Source organism: Microcebus murinus, unplaced genomic scaffold (genome assembly GCF_040939455.1).
Source record: "Microcebus murinus isolate Inina unplaced genomic scaffold, M.murinus_Inina_mat1.0 scaf005_hap2_Mmur4.0, whole genome shotgun sequence".
In the NCBI taxonomy this organism is placed as follows: Eukaryota; Metazoa; Chordata; class Mammalia; order Primates; family Cheirogaleidae; genus Microcebus; species Microcebus murinus.
In genome coordinates this window covers 642,501-667,187 of record NW_027438951.1, presented here as the reverse complement: position 1 = coordinate 667,187, position 24,687 = coordinate 642,501, and the positions used below count along the sequence as shown (strand labels likewise).

The window sequence follows — 24,687 nt, the reverse complement described above, 5'->3', positions numbered from 1 at the left end:
ACTTAAAAATAATTACTGAGACTGGGCACTCAAATTGGTCAACACTGTTCCAAGGTCATTTTTAAGTACTGTCTGGCAGAATACTATGATCAGGCCTAATGCACCAAGTGGAGGCCACGGTGCCTCTATTACTTGGTATGGACCTGCTTTGGGAGCAGACAAAATCACCTAGATATCTCAAAGTACAAAAGGACTCTCCCTGCAACAAGATGCAAGCAGGGAGGAATGACAGAAGAAGACCAAAGCTGGTTACCAAGGGCTCCCTTCTGATGTAAAGGGTTTAAAAGGAAAGGAATGGGAAGACATTCCTCCCAGAGCAAAGGGAAATGGACCTCAAAACAGTGTCACAAGATAAGCTGCGGGAGTTACACCAACTGTGCTATCCCTAAGGACAAACATCTCAGGTAAAAGGGAAAGCAGCTCTCTTTTTATCATTTCTCCCTGATGATTTTAAAGATCCCAAACCAGACTCTCGCAGCGCTGAACCAGAGGTGGGATACAAGGAGGAGAGACAGAGGGTAAGGAACATGAATGAAGATGAACCCACACACCTCTGTATCCCTCCCCCAGACTTCCCAGCCAGGCAGTTGTTGGTAGGTTGATATTTGATCTGGGATACATCTGAAGGGGTTAGTTCTCAATAAAAAATGACCAGGGAAGCCACAGTTTAATGTTTTCCTCTATGGGCTGCTTAGCTCTACAGAAGTACACCAAGGGCCTTCAATCTAGTCTGTCTAACTAGGAATGGGAACAGGAAACAGGGAGAAGAATTTGGTCAGACGACACTCATCTTCCATCATTTGGCACGCGAGGGAGGTGGCGACCACAACGGGACTGCTGGTATTGCCTCTTCTTTTCATTGTTGATCCCATTGGCAAATCAGGTACACACAAGTATCAGCGTTGCTGCTTTTCTTCTAATCCTTGCAGGAGAGTCAGATGTCCATCTCAAACTGAGCATCATCCCCAACTGCATGCTTCCTGTCATGATCGTTCAAGTTGTTCAAATTGTTTACTTCTACTTTGGAGTCCTCAATTAAGGTGCCAGGGCTAGTGACTCCTGGGATATTGGGTAGATGGCAGGGCGGGGTCTGAGCCATGGGAGAATTACGACGATCCAACAGAAATTTTCGATCATAAATGATTCGAGTTCCTCCTGGTGTGGTGGAGAAGAGGGTCGCCCCGGGCGTGGTGCAATAGTCATGAGGTAGCTGCGCGGAGTCGCTGATGGGCACGGTGCGGGTGGGGATGGCGCGGCTCTGGATGGGCTGGTGGCCGCTGCTGGCGGACGAGGACATGGCTCTGGGCGCGTGCTCTTGGCTTTGTCCGGCGGGCAGGCAGGCGGCGGCAGCGGCGGCGGCGGGGCTCGGGCTGCTCCGGCTCCTCAGGCCGGCGGAAGGGCGCGCTCCGCTCGCTCCTCGCTCGCTTCCTCTCGCTCCCTCGTCCTGCTCCGCTCCCGCCGCCGCCCTCTCAGCCGCCGTCGCCACCGCCCGATCCTCCGGCCTCCGCCAGCAGCCCCAGCAGCAGCAGCAGCGGCAGCAGCGGCGACGACGACGACCAGAAGCGGGCGAAGGCGGGAGCCGGAGCTCTTCTTCTTTTTTGAATGTACATGTTTATTGCTATAAATTTCCCTAGTAGAAGTGCTTTTGCTACAACTCATAAGTTTTGATATGTTGTGTTTACATTTTTATTTGTCTCAAGATTTAAAAAAAAATTTCCTTTTAATTTCTTCTGTAATTCATTGGTCGTTTAGGAACATGTTATTTAATTTCAACGTATTTGTGACTTTTCCGAAATTCCTCCTAGTATTGATTTCTAGTTTTATACCATCGTGGTTGGGAAAGATACTTGACATGATTTCAATGTCCTTAATTTGTTAAGACTTGTTTTGTGGCCTAATATATAATTTATCCTGGAGATTGTCCCATGTGTGCTTGAGAAGAATGTATATTTTGCTGCTGTTGGATGGAATGTTCTGTATTACATCTATTAGGTTCACTTGGTCTATAGCATACTTTAAGTCTAATACTTCCTTATTGCTTTTCTGTCTGGATGATCTGTGCATTATTGAAAGTGTCATACTGAAGTCCCTTACTATAATATTATTTTATTATAATCTATCTCATTCTTCAGACCTATTAGTATTTGCTTTATATCTTTAGGTTCTCCAATGTTGTGTGTACATATTTATAATTGTCATATTTTATAGATGAATTAGTCTCTTTATCATTATATAATGACCTACTTTGTTTTGTTTTACAGTTTTTTATTTAAAGTCTATTTTATCTAAGTATAACTACCCCTGTTCTCTTTCCACCTCCATTTGCATGGAATATCTTTTTCCATGCTTTCACTTTCAATCTATGTGTGTCCTTAAATGTGAAGTGAGTTTTTTGTAAACAACATATATCTGGGTCTTATTTTTCTTATCCATTCCGTCACTCTATGTATTTTGATTGGAGAATTTAAGCCATTTATATTCAAGGTAACTATTGATATTGAGAACTTACTACTGCCATTTTGTTCATTGTTTCTTAGTTGTTTTGTCGATCCTTTATTCCTTTCTTCCCCTCTTGCTGTCTTCCTTTGTAGTTAGATAATTCTTTCAAGTGGTATGCTTTGATTTCTTACTTTTTATTTTTTGTATATCTACTATATGTTTTTGCTTTGTGGTTACTTTGGGACTTACACACATTATCTTATAACAGGCTATTTTAAGCTGATAACAACTTAACTTTGATAGCATAAAAAAATCTACATTTTTATACCCCCACACACATTGTATGTTCTTGATGTCACAATTTACATCTTTTTATACTGTATATCTCTTAACAAGTTAATAAAGCTATTATAATTTTTAAAAGATGTGTTTTTAAACCTTTATTATAAAAATATAAGTGATTTACATATCTCTATTACAGCACTGGCATATTCTGAATTTGACTATGTATTTTTTTTGTTTTTTTAAATTATTTTTTTATTTTTTTATTTCGGCATATTATGGCGGTACAAATTTTAAGGTTTCAATAAATGCCCATTTCCCCCCCTCCCCCCAAAAGTCTGAGTCTCCATCATGACCATCCCCCAGATGGTGCACATCTCACTCATTATGTATGTATATACCCGCCCCTCTCCCCCCTCCCACCTGCCCAATACCCTATTACTGTAGCACCTATGTGTCCACTTAGGTGCTACTCAGTTAATACCAGTTTGCTGGAGAATATATCTGGTGCTTGTTTTTCCATTCTTGGGATACTTCACTTAGTAGTATGGGTTCCAGCTCTAACCAGGAAAATATAAGATGTGCTATATCACCATTGTTTCTTAGAGCTGAATAGTACTCCATGGTATACATATACCACATTTTATTAATCCATTCTTGGATTGATGGGCACTTGGGCTGTTTCCACAGCCTTGCAATTATGAATTGTGCTGCTATAAACATTCGAGTGCAGGTGTCTTTTTTGTAGAGTGTCACTGGATCATTTGGGTAGATGCCCAGCAATGGGATTGCTGGATCAAATGGTAGATTCACTTGTATCACTTTAAGGTATCTCCATGTTGCTTTCCACAGAGGTTGAACTAGTTTGCAGTCCCACCAGCAGTGTAGGAGTGTTCCTCTCTCTCCGCAACCACGCCAGCATTTATTGTTTGGAGATTTTTTGATAAAGGCCATTCTCACTGGGGTTAAGTGATATCTCATTGTGGTTTTGATTTGCATTTCCCTGATGATTAGAGATGTTGAGCATTTCTTCATATGTTTGTTGGCCATTCTTCTGTCTTCTTTAGAAAAATTTCTGTTCAAGTCCTTTGCCCACTTTTTAATGGGGTTATTTGATTTTTTCTTCCTAATTTTCGTGAGTTCTAAGTATATTCTAGTTATCAGTCCCTTATCGGATGCATAGGATGCAAAAATTTTCTCCCATTCTGTAGGTTGTCTGTTTACTTTCATGACTATTTCTTTGGCTGTGCAGAAGCTTTGTAGTTTGATCATGTCCCATTTATTTATTTTTGTTGCTGCTGTGATTGCCTTTGGGGACTTCTTCATAAACTCTTTGCCCAGGCCGATGTCTAGGAGAGTGTTTCCAACTTTTTCCTCTAGAGTTCTAATAGTTTCATATCTTAGGTTTAAGTCTGTTATCCAGCGTGAGTTGGTTTTTGTGAGAGGTGAAAGGTGTGGGTCCTGTTTTAGCCTTCTACAGGTGGCTATCCAGTTTTCCCAGCACCATTTATTGAAGAGGGATTCTTTTCCCCAGCGTATGTTTTTGTCTGCTTTGTCAAAGATGAGATGGCTATATGAGGATGGTTTTATATCAGGATTCTCACATCTGTTCCACTGGTCAATATTCCTGTTTTTGTGCCAATACCATATTGTTTTAATTACTACAGCTTTGTAGTATAGTTTGATATCTGGCATATTAATGCCTCCCATTTTGTTTTTGTTGCCTAGAATTGCTCTTGATATTCAGGGTCTTCTTTGGTTCCATACGAAGCGTAAAATTATTTTTTCTATATCTGTGAAGAATGCTGATGGGATTTTAATAGGTATTGCATTGAATCTGTAGATCAGTTTGGGTAGTATAGACATTTTGATGATATTGAGTCTGCCGATCCACGAGCATGGTATGGATTTCCATCTGTTTACATCCTCTGCTATTTCCTTCCTCAGTGTTTCATAGTTCTCCCTGTAGAGGTCTTTTACCTCTTTGGTTAAATATATTCCTAGGTACTTTAATTTCTTTGTTGCTATTGTGAAGGGAATTGAGTCTTTGATTTGGTTCTCAATTAGATTGTTGTTGGCGTATATGAATGCCTCTGATTTCTGTGTATTGATTTTGTATCCTGAGACTTTACTAAATTCATTGATCAGTTCCAGGAGTCTCTTGGTTGAATCCTTGGGGTTTTCTAGATACAATATCATATCATCAGCAAACAGTGAAAGTTTGATCTCTTCTGCCCCTATTTGGATACCTTTGATTCCATTTTCCTGTCTGATTGCTGTAGCCAAGACTTCCAGCACTATGTTGAACAGAAGTGGAGATAGTGGGCAGCCTTGTCTGGTTCCAGTTCTAAGTGGGAATGATTTCAATCTTTCCCCATTCAGTATGATGTTGGCTATGGGTCTGTCATATATGGCTTGTATCATTTTTAGGCATGTCCCTTCTATGCCTATTTTCTTAAGTGTTCGTATCATGAAAGGGTGTTGAATTTTGTCAAAAGCTTTTTCTGCATCTATTGAAAGAATCATGTGGTCTTTGTTTTTGCTTCTGTTTATGTGGTGAATTTCATTTATAGATTTACGTATGTTGAACCATCCCTGCATCCCTGGGATGAAGCCCACTTGGTCGTGGTGGATTATTTTTTTGATAAGTGTCTGGATTCGGTTAGCTAAGATTTTGTTGAAAATTTTTGCATCTATATTCATTAGGGATATTGGTCTGTAGTTTTCTTTTTTTGTTGCATCCTTTCCTGGTTTTGGTATCAGAGTAATATTCGCTTCATAAAAGGTGTCGGGGAGGTTTCCAGTCTTCTCGATGTTGTGGAATAGTTTCTGCAAGATAGGTACTAGTTCTTCTTTGTAAGTGTGGTAAAATTCAGGTGTGAAGCCATCTGGACCGGGACTTTTCTTTTTAGGGAGATTTTTAATTGCTGTTTCTATTTCAGCTGTTGAGAATGTTCTGTTCAGGGAATCTATTTCTTCCTGGTTGAGCCTAGGGAGGCTGTGTGTTTCTAGAAATTTGACCATTTCCTCCACATTTTCCAGTTTGTGTGCATAAAGATTTTTGTAGTATTCATAAATTGTATCTTGTATCTCTTTGGGATCAGTTGTGATATCTCCTTTTTTATTCCTGATGGAGCTTATTAGAGATTTCTCTTTTCTGCTTTTCGTTAGCTGAGCCAATGGTGTGTCAATCTTGTTTATTTTTTCAAAGAACCAACATTTTGTTTTATTGATCTCCTGAATAGCTTTCCTGTTTTTAATTTCATTTAGTTCTGATTTGATCTTGTTGATTTCACTTCTTCTGCTGGGTTTGGGGTTGGTTTGTTCCTGTTTTTCCAGCTCTTTGAGTCGTTTCATTAGATTGTCTATTTGTGATCTTCTTGTCTTTTGGTTATAGGCATTTATGGAGATAAACTTTCCTCTCAGAACTGCTTTAGCTGTGTCCCAGAGGATTTGATAACTTGTCTCTCCATTGTCGTTTTCTTCATAGAACTTTTTTATTTCCGTCTTGATTTCTTCATTTATGAAGTAATCATTTAGAAGGAGGTTGTTTAATTTCCACGTTTTTGTGTAGAAATGTGAGTTTCTGTTAGGGTTGATTTCTAATTTTATTCCACTGTGATCTGAGAAGGTACATGGTATGATTTCTATTTTTTTAAATTTCTTGAGATTTTCTTTGTGTCCTAGGATATGGTCAATCTTAGAGAATGTCCCGTGAGCTGATGAGAAGAACGTATATTCAGTGGATTTTGGGTAGAATGTTCTGTAGATGTCTGTCAGACCCAATTGTTCTAGAGTTTTGTTTAAGTCCATTATTTCTTTATTAATTTTCTGTTTTGAGGATCTGTCTTGTGCCGTCAGTGGGGTGTTCAAATCTCCAGCGATTATGGAGTTGCTATTAATCCATTTGCTTAGCTCCAGTAAGGTTTGCTTTATGAATCTGGGTGCACCTAAGTTGGGTGCATATATATTTAAAATTGTTATCTCTTCTTGTTGGACTGTGCCCTTCACCATTATATAATGACCCTCTTTGTCTTTCACTACTTTTGTTGGTTTAAAAACTAAATCGTCTGAAATTAGAACTGCCACACCAGCCTTCTTTTGGCTTCTATTTGCTTGGAATATTCATCTCCACCCTTTTATTTTTAGTCTATATGCATCCTTGCAGGTTAGATGTGTTTCCTGAAGACAGCATATACTTGGCCTGTATTTTCTTATCCATTCAGCCAGCCTATGTCTCTTGAGTGGAGAGTTTAAGCCATTCACATTTATTGAGAGAACTGATAAGTAAGGTAGATTACTGATTATTCTGTTGGGTTGGATGTTGTTGCTATGATTTCTGTCTTGATCCATTGTAATATCTGGCCTTTAATATCTTTGGGTTTTGGTTGTTTTTATATTCGTGGGTTATTATTATGATGTTCCGTGCATAACGCTGTTTTAGGTACTTCTTGTAGGGCTGGTCTTGTCTTGGTGAATTCTCTGAGCCTTTGCTTTTCTGAGAATGTTTTTATTTCTCCTTCATATACGGAGCTTAGTTTTGCAGGGAATAATATTCTAGGCTGGGCATTGTTTTGTTTCAAAAGAGTTAGAATGGGGCCCCAGTCTCTCCTTGCTTGTAAAGTCTCATTAGAGAAGTCTGATGTTATTCGAATTGGCTTTCCCTTGTATGTTACTTGCTTATTTTGTCTTACAGCTGTTAGAAGGGCCTCTGTAGGTGATACCTTGGTCAGTCTGATGACTGTATGTCGTGACGTCTTCCTGTTTGCGTTGAATCTCCCAGGAGTCCTCTGAGCTTCTTGAACTTGTATATCAAGATTTTGAGCAAGGCCTGGGAAATTTTCCTCTATTATATCTTCAAACAGCTTGTCCAACCCTTGAGTGTTGTCTTCTTCCCCTTCTTGTAACCCTATGACCCTCACATTAGGTTTCTTCAGATAATCCCACAGCTCTTGTAGGCTTTCCTCTTTTCTCTTGTTTCTCTGCTCTATCTCTGTGACTGATTTATTTAATTGGATGGTGTTATCTTCAAGCTCTGAGATTCTTTCTTCTGTGTGATCTACCCTGTTCTTGAGACTTTCCACTGTATTTTGTAGTTCCTTGAATTGATTCTTCATTTCCAGGAGTTCGGTTACACTTTTCTTCATTGTGTCTATTTCTTTTCCCATATCCTGGAGACTTTTTGTGGTTTCTTGGTGTTGGTTATTGAGTTGTTGTTGCAGCTGGGTGAGTGTTCTTATGATCCACATACGAAATTCCTCTTCTGTCATATTGGTTGCCTGATTTTGGTCGGTGTCCGTTTCTAGGGGGCTGGTGCTCCTCTTTGGGGGTGTGTTTTCCGTTTGGTTCTTCATATTTCCTGAGTTCTTTCGCTGATTTCTTCCCATGTCGATCAGTTGTTGTTTCTTTCCTTAGGTTATTGTTTGGGTATTCACACACCTTGTTTAGTTTCTGAGGCGTTAGGTGGTGCCTGTGGGTGAAATTGGACCACTCCCTGTATATTGAGTCAGTGGGTGCCGTGGAAAGGCTGTGCAAGATGCCGTCCCTGTCAGTAGGTGGTGTTTGCTTGGAGTAACAGGCTATACTGTTGATATTGTGTCCTGTTAACAGCTCTTGTTCTGGGCGGACCTGGGTTGGGTAAGCCTGCCCTCAGGCCGTTAGCAGGGGTGAAAGTTCTGTTCTCTGCTTCCAGGGAAAGCTGTCAGGGCGGGGCTGGAATGGTCCCGCTCAGCCAGAAAGTCTGTGTGTGGGGGTGGGGCTGTCTGAGACCCGCAGTCTGGAGCGGGCCTCGCTTCTTTCCACCCTCCCTAACTCCGCAGCTACTCCTGGGCCTCTGCCAGCAGGCCAGACCACAAGCCACCAGGCCTCCCTGGACTGTGATGCCTGCGGGGAGGTTCCCTGCACAGGAACGCCACCTAGGTTGGGCGCACGGCCTCCTCCTGGGAGAAGGGTTGCCCTCTAGGACGCCGATCTGCCCCTGGAGGCACACACACCTCAGTAGGCTGTTCACGTATAACCCTTCTGTGCCCCGGGCAATGCTAGCCCTCGGTGCAGGGGATCTGGTCTGCAGGTCCGACTTCTGGGACCCAGAGTTCAAACTCTATCCCCACCAGGGAGAGGATTTCCGGTCCCAATTCACCCACAGGGAGCCCAAGCTGGGTCTATGTCTCTCAGCCTCTGAGTCGGCACCGTTCTCCTGGGAACACGGTGCCAGCAGCACCTGGGAGGGTGGGCGGGTAGGGAGCTAACAGTCTGAGTTTCCCTGAGTCTGGTGTAGGGTCCCAAACGGGACGGTCCCGTTCCATGGAGGTGCCTCCGGCTGGTGGCTGTATTGTCTCTCTGGGCAGCCGTGGGTAGGGTCGGCGGAGGGGAGGAGGAGGCAATATGGCGCCTGCCGCGCGGCTCCGGTCTGTGCACACGGAGGTGCCCGGAGGAAGTTGGGAACCTGGTGCCACGTCTGCTATAGGCTCACCGTTGGCAGTCGGCGGCGGTCTCTGGGCTGGCGTCCGCAGGTCTCTCCACCCGCTGGGGAGCCCACCAGCCGTCCTGAATGCAGGGGAGGGGAAACAGCAAATCCGCCTACCCTTGCCGCTGGTCTCCGGGCTGCTCCGGTGGTCTCAGCCTCCAGTTCTCCTCCACAGCCTCCTCCCGTGGAGTCTTCCGGGGTCTCAGGTACTCCTCCTTCTGGCCCTTGTCCGCTGTATGCTCGTCTTCTTGCTTCTTTCCTCTAATTTCTGCTAGAATCTGTCTTTTCTGCAGAGACACTCTGTCTAGCGGTGTTATTCGTCCGCCATCTTGCTCCACCCCTTGACTATTTATTTACTTTACTAGTGAGTTTTATATTTTCATATATTCTCATGTTACTAATTAATGTCCTTTTATTTCATCATCAAAAACTTCCTTTAGCATTTCTTTGTAAGACAGGTCTGGTGGTGATCAACTCCCTCAGCCTTTGTTTGTCCAGGAAAGTCTTTATCTCTCCTTCATTTCTGAAGGACAAACTTTCCAGGTAAATCTTATTCTTGGTTGGCAGGTTTTTTTCTTCTTTCAGTACTTTGAATATATTTACTTACTCACTTTGGGCCTGTAATGTTTCTATTGAGAAATCCACAACTAGCCCTGCTAGAACTTCCTTATGTGTGATTTGCTTCTTTTCTTTTGTTGCCTTCAGAATTCTCTTGTTCTCTTTGATATTTGACAGTTTTATCATAATATGTCTTTTTTTTGAGATAGAGTCGCACTCTGTTGCCCAGGCTAGAGTTCCATGGCACCAGTGTAACTCATAGCAACCTCAAACTCCTGGGCTCAAGCAATCCTTCTGCCTCAGCTTCTCTAGTAGCTGGGACTACTGGTGCACACCTACATGCCCGGCTAATTTTTTCTATATATTTTTAGTTGTCCAGATAATTTTTCTATTTTTAGTAGAAATGGGCTCTTGCTCTTGCTCAGGCTGGTCTTAAACTCTTGACCTTGAGTAATCCACCCACCTCGGATTCCCAGAGTACTAGGATTATAGGCATGAACCACTGCATCTGGCCATAATATGTCTTTGTTTTTCTTTTTTATTTTAGCATATTAAATAATAGCAGAAAACTGTCCAAGTCTAGGGAAAGATATAAATGCCCAGGTATAAGATATCCATAATATGTCTTGATTTAGTCTTATTTGAATCAAATCTAACTAGATACCTTTGAGCTTCCTATACCTGGATATTTATATATTTCCCCAGACTTGGAAAGTTTTCTGTTATTATTTCTTTAAATAAGGTTTATTCCCTTTTGTCTCTCTCTTCTCCTTCTTGAACTATTACAATTAGAATATTTGCTCCATTGTTGCTGTCCCATAAGTCTCATAAAGCTTTCTTCATTCTTTTTCATTCTTCTTTCTCATCTTACTGTACATTTTCAAATAACCTGTCTTCCTATTCACAGATTCTTTCTCCTGTTTGATCAATTTTGCTGTTGATGCTCTCTGTTACATTTTTAATTTCATTCATTGTATTTTTCAGCTCCATTAATTTCTCTTTAATTTTTCAAAATAGTTTCAATGCATCTATTAAATTTCTAATTTTGGTCATTTATCATTTCCCTGATTTTGTTGAATTGTTTCTCTGTATTTTATTGACATTCACTGAGCTTCCTTAAAACAATTATTTTGAATTATTTGTCAATAAGTTTGTATATTTCCATCTCTTTGAGATCAGCTACTGGGAAATTATCCTGTTATTTTGGTATTATATCTCTTTGGTTTTTCATGTTTCTTATCACTTTATATTGATGTCTGCATATTTGGTTGAGCAGTCATTTCTTTCAGACTTTATGGGCTAGTTTTGCTGTGGAAAGACTTTCCCCTGTCGGTGGGGGGAGGGGGCGGGGGATGTCAGTGTGCTTGTTGGGTGGGGTGCAGTGGTTCTGGCACCAGTGATTGGGCAGTTGTGTGGTCTCTGTACATCTATGTCAGTTGAGGTCAGTGTTGATGAAGATTGCAGGGATCCTCAGCCACCAATGCTGTGTATGTCCAGAGTGCTGGTGAGGGTTCTTGGAGTCTTTAGTGGTGATGGCTGCTAAGGTCTTTCCAATCTTTGTTTGCTCCCACTGGGGAAGTTGTGGCTGAGGGGATCCCTCTTGGCACTGGGTCTAGCTTGTGGTTTCATTCACAGTGGCAGTGGCACTTATTTCTGATGAGTGTGTCCATGGAGTTGCCATGAAGCTGAGGCCCAAGGCACAAACATTTGGAGGGACTACAGCTCTGGGATCTAGGGTGATTAAGGGCACTGGTGGCTGATGTATAGTTACCCCTGCTGCTGCATTGGTAATAGTATGCAAGGTGTAAATACCTGTGAATCTGCCAAGGGAGCAGACAATGGGAGATCAGGCATTCACAGAGTTAGAGCAACTTTGGGTTCAGGTCAGGGCCTAGCTCGCTATGGCAGCTGAGCTGGTGTCCAGGGCACAGGTACCCCCACAGCTGTGTTGGTAACAGTTTGCGAGGTGTGGATGCTTGTGAAGTAGCCAGGGAGCTGATAATGGAAGCACAGGTATGCACAGAGTTACAGTGGCTGCAGGGTTGGAGCAAGGCTTAGCTCTCTATGGTGGCTGAGCCACTGCCCACAGCAGGGACATACTCAGTGAGAGCTTGGTTCTTGGGTCGGGGGAGTGAGCTAGCTTACTATAGCAATAGCTTTGGAGTCTGAGACCTGAGCAGGCCCAATGCAGCCACATAGCCAGGTCTGGAGTGTGGGTACTCGTTGGGTGGCTCTATCTCTGGGTCTGGGGCACATGCAGGGTTAGGAAAGGTGGTGGCTTTTTGTTTTTTGCCAGTCTGATAGGTCTAAAGTGCTCTCTCATTGGTATTCTATTTTGCATTTCCCTGTAAGGTAGTGCAATTAATTTTTTTTTCATATTTAGGATTATTCAGATTTGTGTGTATATATAAACACTCACACATATGTATGTATGTGATTGGCTGAATTGTGCATCTCCACAAAACTTATAAGTTGAAATACTAACCCCCAGTATCTCAGAATGTGTCTGTATTTAGAGATAGTGACTTTAAATAGAAAATAAGTTAAAATGAGGTCACCAGGGTGGGCCATATCCCAATATTACTAGTATCCTTATAAAAAGAAGAGATTATAACACAGACAGACAAACAGAGAGGAAACCATGTGAGGACACAGGGAGAAACTGACCATCTGCAAGCCAAGGAGAGAAGCCTCAGAAGAAACCAACCCTGCCAACACCTTGATCTCAGACTTCTATCCTCCAGAGCTGTAAAAAAAGACCTCTGCTGATCAAGCCACTCAGTCTGTGGTACTTTGTTATAGCAGCCCCAGAAGACTAATACAATATATGTATGTTTTATATATGATTATATAATCATGGAGAAAATATGTTTTATTTTATTTTTTATTTATTTATTTATTTATTTTTTTTTGAGACAGAGTCTCACTTTGTTGTCCAGGCTAGAGTGAGTGCCGTGGCGTCAGCCTAGCTCACAGCAACCTCAAACTCCTGGGCTCGAGTGATCCTTCTGCCTCAGCCTCCCGAGTAGCTGGGACTACAGGCATGCGCCACCATGCCCGGCTAATTTTTTATATATATATCAGTTGGCCAATTAATTTCTTTCTATTTATAGTAGAGACGGGGTCTCGCTCTTGCTCAGGCTGGTTTTGAACTCCTGACCTTGAGCAATCCGCCTGCCTCGGCCTCCCAAGAGCTAGGATTACAGGCGTGAGCCACAGCGCCCGGCCAGAAAATATGTTTTAAATAGGTTATCTGGGCACGGAATGGTTGGTGGAAAGGTATAATATAGAAGGAGATGGGGAAATAAAAAGGACAGGGCAACCAAGTAACTTTGAAAGGAAAAAGTAGTGACTGGATATTTTAAATATACATTAATATGATCCCATTTCTGTATTTCTGTAAAATTATACATTAATAGGTAATAATTGTCAAATTTATCTGCATATATAATTCATTCATTATCTGGACATAAGTTTGGTTACATTATTTTCCCTTTATCCTATAGCCACTGGACTCAAGTTCTGCTTTACTCACTGTGCATGATGTTGGAGGCTTGGAACTCTGGGTCTTGGGGCTGCACTCCAGCTGCATTGGGGAGGAAACGTTGCATATTCTCTGTGAGGTACCAGCTTCGGTTCTCATCAAATACAGAAAACAGGATAACATTTCTGTTGTCTGACATCATCTGTTAATTACATGTTTTGAAAGAGGGAAAGAAATGCTATTGATACTGTCCGATAGGAACAGCAGTCTGTGATGGAAGCAATGGCATGCATGTGACATATCTAATCATTTGATTCAATGCCATTTTCTGTTAGGGTTACTATTATGACATATACCAGGCCTTGGAATGAGGGTGGGTGCTTCCAGCAGTTTGTATTTGCTTAGATCAAATGTGTCCTCAGGGCAAGAGAATGACTAGATCCACTGAACTTAGTTTCTTCTGGACCTAGGGCCCTATGCTGACTGTTTTTTTGTTTTTGTTATAGTCTGTAGCAGTCTGTACAGTCTCATTCTCTCTATGTTCAGATTAGAAGATTTTTTTTTTGAGACGGAGTCTCACTTTGTTGCCCAGACTAGAGTGAGTGCTGTGGCGTCAGCCTAGCTCACAGCAACCTCAAACTCCTGGGCTCAAGCAATCCTGCTGCCTCAGCCTCCCGAGTAGCTGGGACTACAGGCATGCGCCACCATGCCCGGCTATTTTTTTCTATATACATATTAGTTGGCCAATTAATTTTTTTCTATTTATAGTAGAGACAGGGTCTCGCTCTTTCTCAGGCTGGTTTCAAACTCCTGACCTCAAGCAATCCGCCTGCCTCGGCCTCCCAGAGTGCTAGGATTACAGGCGTGAGCCACCGTGCCCGGCCCAGATTAGAAGATTTTCATTGTCTTTCTTAAACAAGTTAGGTAAGTCAAATAAGAGTAATACCTTTCCTAAACTGCCATCTAGTAACTGTCCTTCCACAAGGCTACCCATCTATAAAAAATTAAAAATAGAAAAACAGAAATAAAATAGCAAAGATAAGGCAAACCACAAAAATGTTGAACACTAATACCTTAAGTTTTCTGTTTAAAAAATCAAATTTTTTCAGAAGAGCAGTTTGTACATGAATAAAATTTGTGAGTTTAGTCCCTTGCTAATTGAATCTGCTAAGATTTAATATGTAAACCTCGCTAATAATATAAATTTCATTTTGCATAATGAATAGCTACTGAAACCAAAATGCTGAGGGGAGGACACTGGAAAATATAGAAGTATATTTCAGTCTTCCAAAAAATGGTAGAAAAACTACAATTAGGAAAAATTTGTCAGGACAGGTAGTTGGCCAAATTTGTGATTCTATGGGACTAGTAGGAATCTTATGTATCATAAATAACCACATGAACATGTAGTCAAGCCTCAGCAATATGGCAATGAGTTATTCTGGAACCAAGCAATGAGTTTTTGTGAAGAACTAATCTTTCCTTGTTCTGAAAATTTAGCTTTTTTTTTCTTTTTTTTTGAGACAGGATCTTACTCTGTCACTCAGGCTAGAGTGCAGTGGTGCCATCAGAGCTCACTGCTACCTCAAACTCCTGGGCTCAAGTGATCCACCCTCTTCAGCCTCCCAAGTAGCTGGGACCACAGGTGCACGCCACCACACCCAGCTAATTAAATTTTTTTTTTGTAGAGACAGGGTCTCACTATTGTCCAGGTCTCAAACTCCTGAGCTCAAGTGATCCCTCTGCCTCAGCCTCCTAAAGTGCTAGGATTACTGGTGTGAGGCACCACACCTGTCTGTTAGCTTTATTTTTTAAAGTAGGAGAAGTGGTTCAAATTCTAACCATATTCTGAAATATTTTATATTTTCCCTGTATTTTACTTAACAAATACTTATCAAGCTCTTACTAAATGCCAAGCAGTTTCTTACATGCTGCAGATATGTTAATTTTGAGGTACTTTCTAGTCACCCATAATGAGATGTCCAGGCTGTAGATACAAATTTGCGGATCATCTGAAAATAGGTGGTAATTGGACATGTAAAAATAGGTAAGACCACCTAGAGAGAGCTAAATCCCAGACTGGAAATAAGTATAACAGAAAACTCTAGGGCCCAGAGTCTATGGCCTATCTATCCAGCAGTCAAGGCTATTACACGAAACTCAAACTCAGTAAAAGCTAAGCAGAACCCAGCTCATTTCTTTCATTGGCCAATATTGCAGATTACTATAGTTTCTGCAAACTATAAGGGGACATACACTGACAGTTCATATGCATCTCATTCCATTTTTAGTTTCAAATTCAGTACTTAGAAAGGGAATAACTCACCTGGTTTCCTCTTTGATCTACAGATTCTTTGTAGCAGATGAGGAGAGGGCCAATGAGTCCTGAAGCTAGATCTTTCTCCAGATTAATGAAACTAGAGTAATAACGGGTCAAGCATCGAGGATCTGATTTAGTTGGCCCATTTTCTAGAGTCACTGTCCATTTATACTTGAATATTTCTCCTGGCAGAATTGGCAAATCTTTCAAATGTTTTACACCTACCCACACCCAAACCCAGAAATAACTTGATTAGAGTATAAGAAGTCACATATTGGTAATCATGTTGTTATTACAAGGGTTCTACAAATCTATGTGCACATATTAAATTTCTCAGTAAATGGAAATTAAAATCGCTTCTATTAGAAGTATAAGATTCACACAATTTTTTTTTTACAATCAAAAGCTATCCTGAATATATGCCAAAGAGCTGGGCACTGAAGTTTAAACTCATATATGGTATTAAGAAATGTGATATCTGACCCCTGTTAGGACAGGCAGCCTGAGACCTGCCCTCAGGCTAATGGGTCCTTGGTACAAAAAATGTCTGATTTTAGTAATTAAACCTCATTTTGGGGTATGTTTAATAACTAAAGATCCAATCTAAATCAAAATTTTAATTTCACTTCCATTCTAAGCTCTCCTTTATCCCATTAAGTTATGTCTGACTTATGGTATGTCTTTTCAACATTTCTCAGCTTTCTTCTCTTCCCTCGTACAGGAGCTGGGAGTAAGGGTGTGTGGGTATTAGAAGTATATGGGCTTTCAGAATTCTCCACATAAAAAGCAGATTACCAGTAACTCTATTATGTATGCCTCAAATTTTAGGGTACACATTCAAAATCTGCCCAGAACTCTGGCACAATGCCCTTCTCCCATAAAGGAATGCAAATCAGACTGGTGTTAGAATTCTCATCAGCAACAATGAATATTAGAAAAGAGTGATATACATAACCTTAACATTTGTACCCCCATAATATGATGAAATAAAAAGAGTGGATGGAAAATTATTTATAACAATCCTGTCTATACATCCTGTGATACTGAAGGACTCTGAAAATTTATTCTCTATGTACTATGTATATAGAAGTTACTTGAGGATATACTTCCAGAAAAACAAAAGAAGAAATGAAAAAACAGAAATGTACAAGATAAAGGAGGTAATGTCACAAACCTACAAGTCCAAAGGAAAAAAAAATATAAAGATCGCAGCTTTGTAGCAGGCTTAGAAAGCGTATAATCCAAATTAAAGCAATAAATTGGTGAACTACAAGAATGTCTTTAAGATGAGAAAAGAGGCACAGTGGCTTACACCTGGAATCCTAGCATTTTGGGAAGCCAAAGTGGGAGGATTGCTTGAGGTCAGGAGTTTGAGACCAGCCTGAGCAACATTATACCTACCAAAAAAGAAATTCTGTCTCTAGCATAGAACTGTTAAAATAATAATAATAAATTAAAAAATTAGCCGGGAGTGGTAGCACATTCCTATAGTCCTGGCTACGCAGGAGGCTGAGGCAGGAGGGTCACTTGAACCCAGGAGTTCGAGGTTGCTGGGGCAACAGAGTGAGACCCTGTCTCCAACATAGAAAGATAAATAAATAAATAATAATAAAGCCTTCACTTCTTGGCATTGACTCACACTCTTCTTGAAAGTTGTACCTCTCTCCTGATTTAAAAAAGAAAAAAGGAAAAAAAAGGAAAAAGATTTGGATATCAAGCAGTAAATGGAATGATTAAGAAGATGAAAGGCCTTAGAGGTATGGTAAACAAGCATACATTTTTTTTCCTAACAAAAGAAAAGAAAGTCTTACTTCAGGATACAAACACAAAAATTATGATAGCATGGTCTTAATATAAAACAAACTAAAATTTTGCATGATTTTGAACTACTAATAGAGAATAATAAAGGAGAATCTATTTGATCTTTTTACCATTATTATTTTTAACTGACATAATAATTGTATATATTTATGGGGTATGGTGTGATATTTCCATACATGTATACAACGTGCAATGATCAAATGAGGGTAATTATTATATATTCATCACTTCAAATATTTATCATTTCTTTGTGCTGGGAACATTCTAAAACCTCTCTTTAGCTATTTGAAAATATATAATAAATTATTGTTAACTATATAATTAACTATAGTCACGCTACTGTGCTATTGAACACTAGAACTTATTCTTCCTATCTAACTATAATTTCCAGCAGTCCCAACCTTTTTGGCACCAGGATTAGTTTCATAGAAGACAATTTTTCCACGGACAGCTGGCGGAGAGGGAGGGGGCTCCTGGCGGGGGTTGGAGGCGGAGCTCAGATGGTCATGCCCCGCCTGGTTCCTAACAGGCCATAGATAGTACCGGGCCTCGGCCCAGGGGTAGAGGACCATAGTGTTAATCAACCTCTCCCTCCTCCTTCCCAGCCTCCAGTTATCACTATTCTATTCTGTACTTCTATGATGTCAACTTTTTTACTTCCCCATGTTATTTTATCTTAATTAGTAAAATCATTTGAACTGCAGACAAGAGAACAATCACAGCATATGACCCAGTTCTGCTGTAAACATTTATAGAAAGGAACTTATACAATAAATAATATATATGCTGTTCTCTTGATTGTTAAACTTTGTAATAAATATGTAGACAAAGCAAGGAAGATTTATTTAAAATTTCAGTACAAAATGTAAATGTTATCAGCTTTAGTTTTATAAAAGTAAAGGTACAGCTGGCAGCAGTTGAGAAAAGGAAGGGTAAGGGAGAGGAAAAGGGGAGTCAAGAGATACTGTCTAATCACGAAGATTAAAAAGTGTATGTTTAGTATATTTTTATAGTTCTAATGATAGCCAATTGAGGAAATAAAAACACTGATGGAACTGTGAAACTGGAGTGGAGCTAAATCCTTATTTAACACAAAATAAAGTAAAAGTTGAAAAACAATTAGCAGTATAAGTAATGTTTTAGAGATGTAGAATATTCATAAAAAATGAAAGAATATAAAGAATATATGTAACATCCAATCTACTAAAAGGAAAAATAAATAACAAACTACTGACAAAAGACATAAAAGGCTAAATAATTGTAATTAAAATTTAAGATTTGGCACCAGAATCTGGAGTGTAGTGGGAAATAAAACAAAAAAAAAAGAAAAAGAAAAAAAATTATAAAAAAATAAAATATAAGATTACCATAATAAATAGAAACAAATCAGTAGTAATATAAATATGACAAGGCTAAACATAAAATAAACAAAAATATGGGAAATTAACATTGTGGAAAAGATAAATTAGCTAAGCATATGTGGTAATACTAAAATTAGTGAAATAGAATTGAAGTTAAGGAGCAAAACAGAGAACCAAGAAGGACATTTTTATTGATAAAAGCAACAATTCATGAGATAAATAATGCCATACAAACAAACAATATAGTAAATAAAAACTTGAGTTGTAAACTATTCAGAAATGAAAAGTAAAGAGATTACTAGTTATTAAAAGTATGGAATACAGCCCCAAACTATACTAAAAAATATATGATCTTAAAAACCAGAAGAACCAGCTTCGAGATTTTAGGGCACTAGTAGTAGTTGCAGTAGAGAGGTGCCAATCTAATTGGCTGTGCAATAGTTGAACATCACCGGTAAAAAATAGCAAAAGCACATCAGGTGACTCTTCACTAACTTACTTGAGACATCATCTAAGGATTCCTAGAATTGATTTGGAATAACTTTAGATTGGGGCTTGAGGTCCTATGTTAACAGCTGGGGAAAGAACCAGCCAGCATAATTTTAGTTGTATCTACGGGTAAGAAATACCTATAAATGAGGCTAATACTTACCTTTTGGCAATCTCCCCAAGTGCAAAGGACTGACATCAGTGATTCCATGAGGGTAGATGTTATATGGTCGGCTTGCTTGATTCTTAAATATAATCTGAATGTATAAATGAGATATAAGATCAAGTCTTCAAACAACAATTAGTAGCAATAAGAAAACTGTGGCTTAACTCCAGATAAACAAAAGCAACCTGTATCCACATTATAGGGATTTTAAGCCTATGATAAAGCTCCAAATATTTGGTCTCTCACGAAATTGCTCAGACAGCTATGGTTGTCCCTCAGTACCCACTGGGGATTGATTACAGGACCCCCTAAAATCTGCAAAGTTTGAATTCCTGATATAAAATGGCATAGTATGAGATTCGGAAAATGGTGGAGTAGGGGTGCCCTCCTGGCTCTCTGCTCCCAGAATGAAAAGTGAAGAAAGCAGATAGCCACACTCGAGCGATCTGCACTTCCACGGGACCAGCTTCACAAGCCTGCAGACATCCAACAGGAAACGGAGGGATAAGACCATTTACAGCCTAAAGCAAAGGTGAATTGATTATTCTTCCACAAAAATCGGGGATTCGGAGGCACACAACAGAGAGGGAGCAAGATGTGGTTTAAGCCGCTGCCAGCTGGCAGTGGCGCCAGCCCTACCTGGTGTTGAGAAACACCCCCTCCTACACTGAGCTCCACTTCCACGTAGGCCGGGAGGTGCCTGAAGTTGGTGAGAAGTGGCAGCGTGGGACTAAGCCATGTGGAGAGGAGACTAGAGCAGGGAACACGCTGAGTTCTCCAGAGCACACAGCTGCCGCAGTTTAAGGTGGGGGAGGGTCCGAGCCCAGCAACCGCTCTCCACGCCGCAGGAACCAGAGCCCACTCGGGCATCTCTCTGCAGAACACTCCCAGGTCAAGGTTAAGGGGAGTTTACACAGAAGGAGACTTTGACTTTGGATATAGAGGAGGTTTGGGATAGCACTGAGAGGTCAGAGTGAGCAAAATTAGACTCCTCGATCCATTAGGACCCCCCCTCTGCCCCTCTGGCACCGATCCTGCCCACGCATTCCAGCGCTGACTTAGGCTCCGGGTTTGGAGGGGAGGCACAGAGAGAGCGCTGGTACGTGCCCCTGCTCCACCAATTTGATATTGGACCATCACTTGCTGCACAAGTGGCACTGACTCTGTGCTCAGAGAGTGGACCCTGCCTGGATGGGGCAGTACTATAGGGGAGATTGCCCTTGGCGGATTTAAGGCAGAGAAACATTGCCTTCCACACTCTCCTGCAACCCGGAGCCCTGCCCTGGGCACCAAAGTCTCTGTCCCAGCCTAGGGGGCGGAGCTGAGATAGGAACTGTTCCCATTTCTGCTGCTTATCTCCACCTGTGTAATTAAGGAGACAGAAGACAGGGATTGGTGGGTCCCATTGCCTGCCTGCCCGCTTCTGGTCAGTCTCTCCCTGCACAGGTGTCCCGCGCTCTGTGGCCAGAGTGCGGAGCCCACCTGGGCAGACCCGAGCCTTGTAGGAGGCTGCCTTTAGTGGTTATAAAGCAGAGGTATTTTACGACCCCCACATCCGGGGATTTGGGGATAGGCCTTTGGCTCCAAAGTTTGTATCCCCGCCTTGGGAGCGGAGCCGAGATAGAAAGTGCTCCCATTCCTGCCGCTTATCTCCACCTGTGGAATTAAAGAGACAGAAGACGGGGCATGATGGGTCTGGCTGCCAGCCTGCCGGCATGCTGGCTTCAGGTCAATCTCTCACTGCACAGGTCTCCCGTGCTCTGTGTCCAGAGTGCGGAGCCCGCGTGGGCAGGGCCTAGCCTTGTAGGAAGTTGCCCTTAGTGGCTATAAGGCAGAGAGATTTTACGTCCACCACCATCCCATGTCTTGTGGCTGAGCCTTTGGCTCCAAAGTCTCTGTCCCCGCCTTGGGGGCAGAGCTGAGATAGGAACTGTTCTCATTCCTGTCGCTTATCTCCACCTGTGTAATTAAGGAGACAGAAGACAGGGATTGGTGGGTCCCATTGCCTGCCTGCCTGCTTTTGGTCAGTCTCTCCCTGCACAAGTCTCCCGCCCTCTGTGTCCAGAGTGCGGAGCCCGCCTGAGCAGGGCTGAGCCTCGTGGGAGACAGCCCTTAGTGGCTATAAGGCAGAGAGACTTTACTTCCACCACGCTCCAGTGTCTTGTGGCTGAGCCTTTGGCTCCAAAGTCTCTGTCCCCGCCTTGGGGGCAGAGCTGAGATAGGAACTGTTCCCATTCCTACCGCTTATCTCCACCTGTGTAATTAAAGGGACAGAAGACGGGGATCCGTGGGTCTGGCTAGAGGCCTGCCGGCTTCAGGCCAGTCTCTACCTGCACAGGTCTCCTGCGCTCGGTGTCCAGGCCCTGGAGTTTGACTGGGCAGGGCCTAGCCTAGTAGGAAGCTGCCTTTGGTGAATACAAGACAGAGAGACATTACGACCCACACACTATGGTGACTTGGGGCTGGGCCTTTGGCTCCAAAGTTTCTAGCCCCACCTTGGGGGTGGAGCTTAGATAGGAACTGCTCCCATTCCTGCCATCTATCTCCACCTGTGTAATTAAGGAGGCAGAAGACGGGAGGCCGCCGGAGCAGCCCGAAGACCAGTGGGAAGGGTAGGGGAATTAGCTGTTTCCCCTCCACTACATCTCCGACTGCTGGTGGGCTCCCCAGCGGGTAGAGAGACCTGCAGACACCAGCCCAGCGACGGCTGCCGACAGTGAGCAACTCCACCTACCAGCTCAGAAACTAAACAAGACGTGTGAATACCCAAACGAAAACCTAAAGGAAAGAAACAACAACTGAGCGAAATGGGAAGAAATCAGCGAAAGAACTCAGGAAATATGAAGAACCAAATGGAAAACACACCCCCAAAGAGGAGCACCAGCCCCCTAGAAATGGACACCAACCAAAATGACAGAAGAGAAATTCCGTTTGTGGATCATAAGAAAACTTAACGACCTGCAAGAACAACTCAATAACCAACACAAGAAACCACAAAAAGCCTCCAGGACCTGGAAAAAAAGTTCACTAAAGAAATAGACACAATGAAGAAAAGATTAACCGAACTCCTAGAAATGAAAAATCAATTCAGGGAACTACAAAATTCAGTGGAAAGCCTCAAAAACAGGGTAGATCAAACAGAAGAAAGAATCTCAGAGATTGAAGATAACACCTTCCAATTAAATACATCAGTCACAGAGATAGAGCAGAGAAACAAGAGAAAAGAGCAAAGCCCACAAGAGATGTGGGATTATGTGAAGAAACCTAATGTGAGGGTCATAGGGTTACCAGAAGGGGAAGAAGACAACACTCAAGGGTTGGACAAGCTTTTTGAAGATATAATAGAGGAAAATTTCCCAGGCCTTGCTCAAAATCTCAATATACAAGTTCAAGATGCTCAGGGAACCCCTGGGAGATTCAATGCAAACAGGAAGACGTCACGTCATGCAGTCATTAGACTGACCAAAATATCAACTAAAGAGGCCCTTATAAGGGCAGTAAGATAAAAGAAGCAAGTAACTTACAAGGGAAAGCCAATTCGAATAACACCAGACTTCTCTAATGAGACTTTACAAGCAAGGAGAGCCTGGGGCCCCATTCTCACTCTTCTGAAACAAAACAATGCCCAGCCTAGAATCTTATTCCCTGCAAAACTAAGCTTCGTATATGAAGGACAAATAAAGACATTCCCAGACAAGCAAAGCCTCAGAGAATTCACCAAGACAAGACCAGCCGTACAAGAAGTACTCAAAACAGTGTTACACACGGAACACCATAATAGAAACTCATGAATATAAAAATAACTAAAACCCAAAGACTAAAGTATAGATATATACTAAAGAATATACCTATAGACTGTATAGACTAAAGTACAGATATCCAGATATCACTATGGCTCAAGAGAGAAATCAAAGCAACAACATCCAACCCAACAGAATGAACAGTAATCTACCTTACCCATCAGTTCTCTCAATAAACGTGGATGGCTTAAACTCTCCACTCAAGAGACATAGGCTGGCTGAATGGATAAGAAACTACAGGCCAAGTATATGCTGTCTTCAGGAAACACATCTAACCTGCAAGGATGCATATAGACTAAAAATAAAACGGTGGAGATCAGTATTCCAAGCAAGTGGAAGCCAAAGGAAGGCTGGCGTGGCAGTTCTAATTTCAGACGATTTAGTTTTTAAACCAACAAAAGTAGTGAAAGAGAAAGAGGGTCATTATATAATGGTGAAGGGCACAGTTCAACAAGAAGAGATAACAATTTTAAATATATATGCACCCAACTTAGGTGCACCCAGATTCATAAAGCAAACCTTACTGGATCTAAACAAATTGATTAATAGCAATACCATAATCACCAGAGATTTCAACACCCCACTGAAGGCATGAGACAGATCCTCCAGTCAGAAAATTAACAAAGAAATAATGGACTTAAAGAAAATTCTAGAACAATTGGGACTGACTGACATTTACAGAACATTCTACCCAAAATCCACTGAATATACATTCTTCTCATCAGCTCACGGGACATTCTCTAAGATTGACCATATCCTAGGACACAAAGTAAACCTCAAGAAATTTAAAAAAATAGAAATCATACCATGTATCTTCTCAGATCACAGTGGAATAAAAGTAGAAATCAACCCTAACAGAAACTCACATTTCTACACAAAAACGTGGAAATTAAACAACCTCCTCCTAAATGATTACTTCATAAATGAAGAAATTAAGATGGAAATAAAAAAATTCTATGAAGAAAATGACAATGGAGAAACAAGTTAACAACTCATCTGGAACACAGCTAAAGCAGTTCTGAGAGGAAAGTTTATCTCCATAAATGCCTATAACCAAAAATAAAAAAGATCACAAATAGACAATCTAATGAAACAACTCAAAGAGCTGGAAAAAGAAGAACAGACCAGCCCTAAACCCAGCAGAAGGATTGAAATCAACAAGATCAAATCAGAACTAAACGAAATTGAAAACAGGGAAGCTATTCAGGAGATTAAAAAAACAAAAAGTTGATTCTTTGAAAAAATAAACAAAATTGACACGCCACTGGCTAAGCTCATGAAAGGCAGAAAAGAGAAATCTCTAATAAGCTCCATCAGGAACAAAAAAGGAGATATCAAAACTGATCCCAAAGAGATACAAGATATAATCTATGAGTACTACAAAAATCTTTATGCACACAAACTGGAAAATGTGGAGGAAATGGACAAATTTCTAGAAACACACAGGCTCCCTAGGTTAAATCAGGAAGAAATAGATTCCCTGAACAGACCAATCTCAAGA

The 24,687-nt window shown here is 41.3% G+C and overlaps 2 protein-coding genes across 2 annotated transcripts in view; both read right to left on the bottom strand.

The window, feature by feature from the left end:
- Window positions 1-24,687, bottom strand: part of F8 (coagulation factor VIII) — a 249,234-nt gene that overhangs the window by 128,960 nt on the left and 95,587 nt on the right. The window contains exons 10-12 of the mRNA XM_075999764.1: window positions 19,384-19,477; window positions 15,556-15,770; window positions 13,281-13,431 (exon numbers count right to left, since the gene is read on the bottom strand). Coding sequence (XP_075855879.1) covers window positions 13,281-13,431; window positions 15,556-15,770; window positions 19,384-19,477 — 460 coding nt within the window. The remainder of the gene's footprint in view (window positions 1-13,280; window positions 13,432-15,555; window positions 15,771-19,383; window positions 19,478-24,687) is intronic.
- LOC105858878 (eukaryotic translation initiation factor 4E-binding protein 2) lies at window positions 790-1,552 on the bottom strand. Its single transcript, XM_075999767.1, has one exon. The coding sequence runs from the start codon at window positions 1,295-1,297 to the stop codon at window positions 935-937; it is 363 nt and encodes a 120-aa protein (XP_075855882.1). The 5' UTR covers window positions 1,298-1,552; the 3' UTR covers window positions 790-934.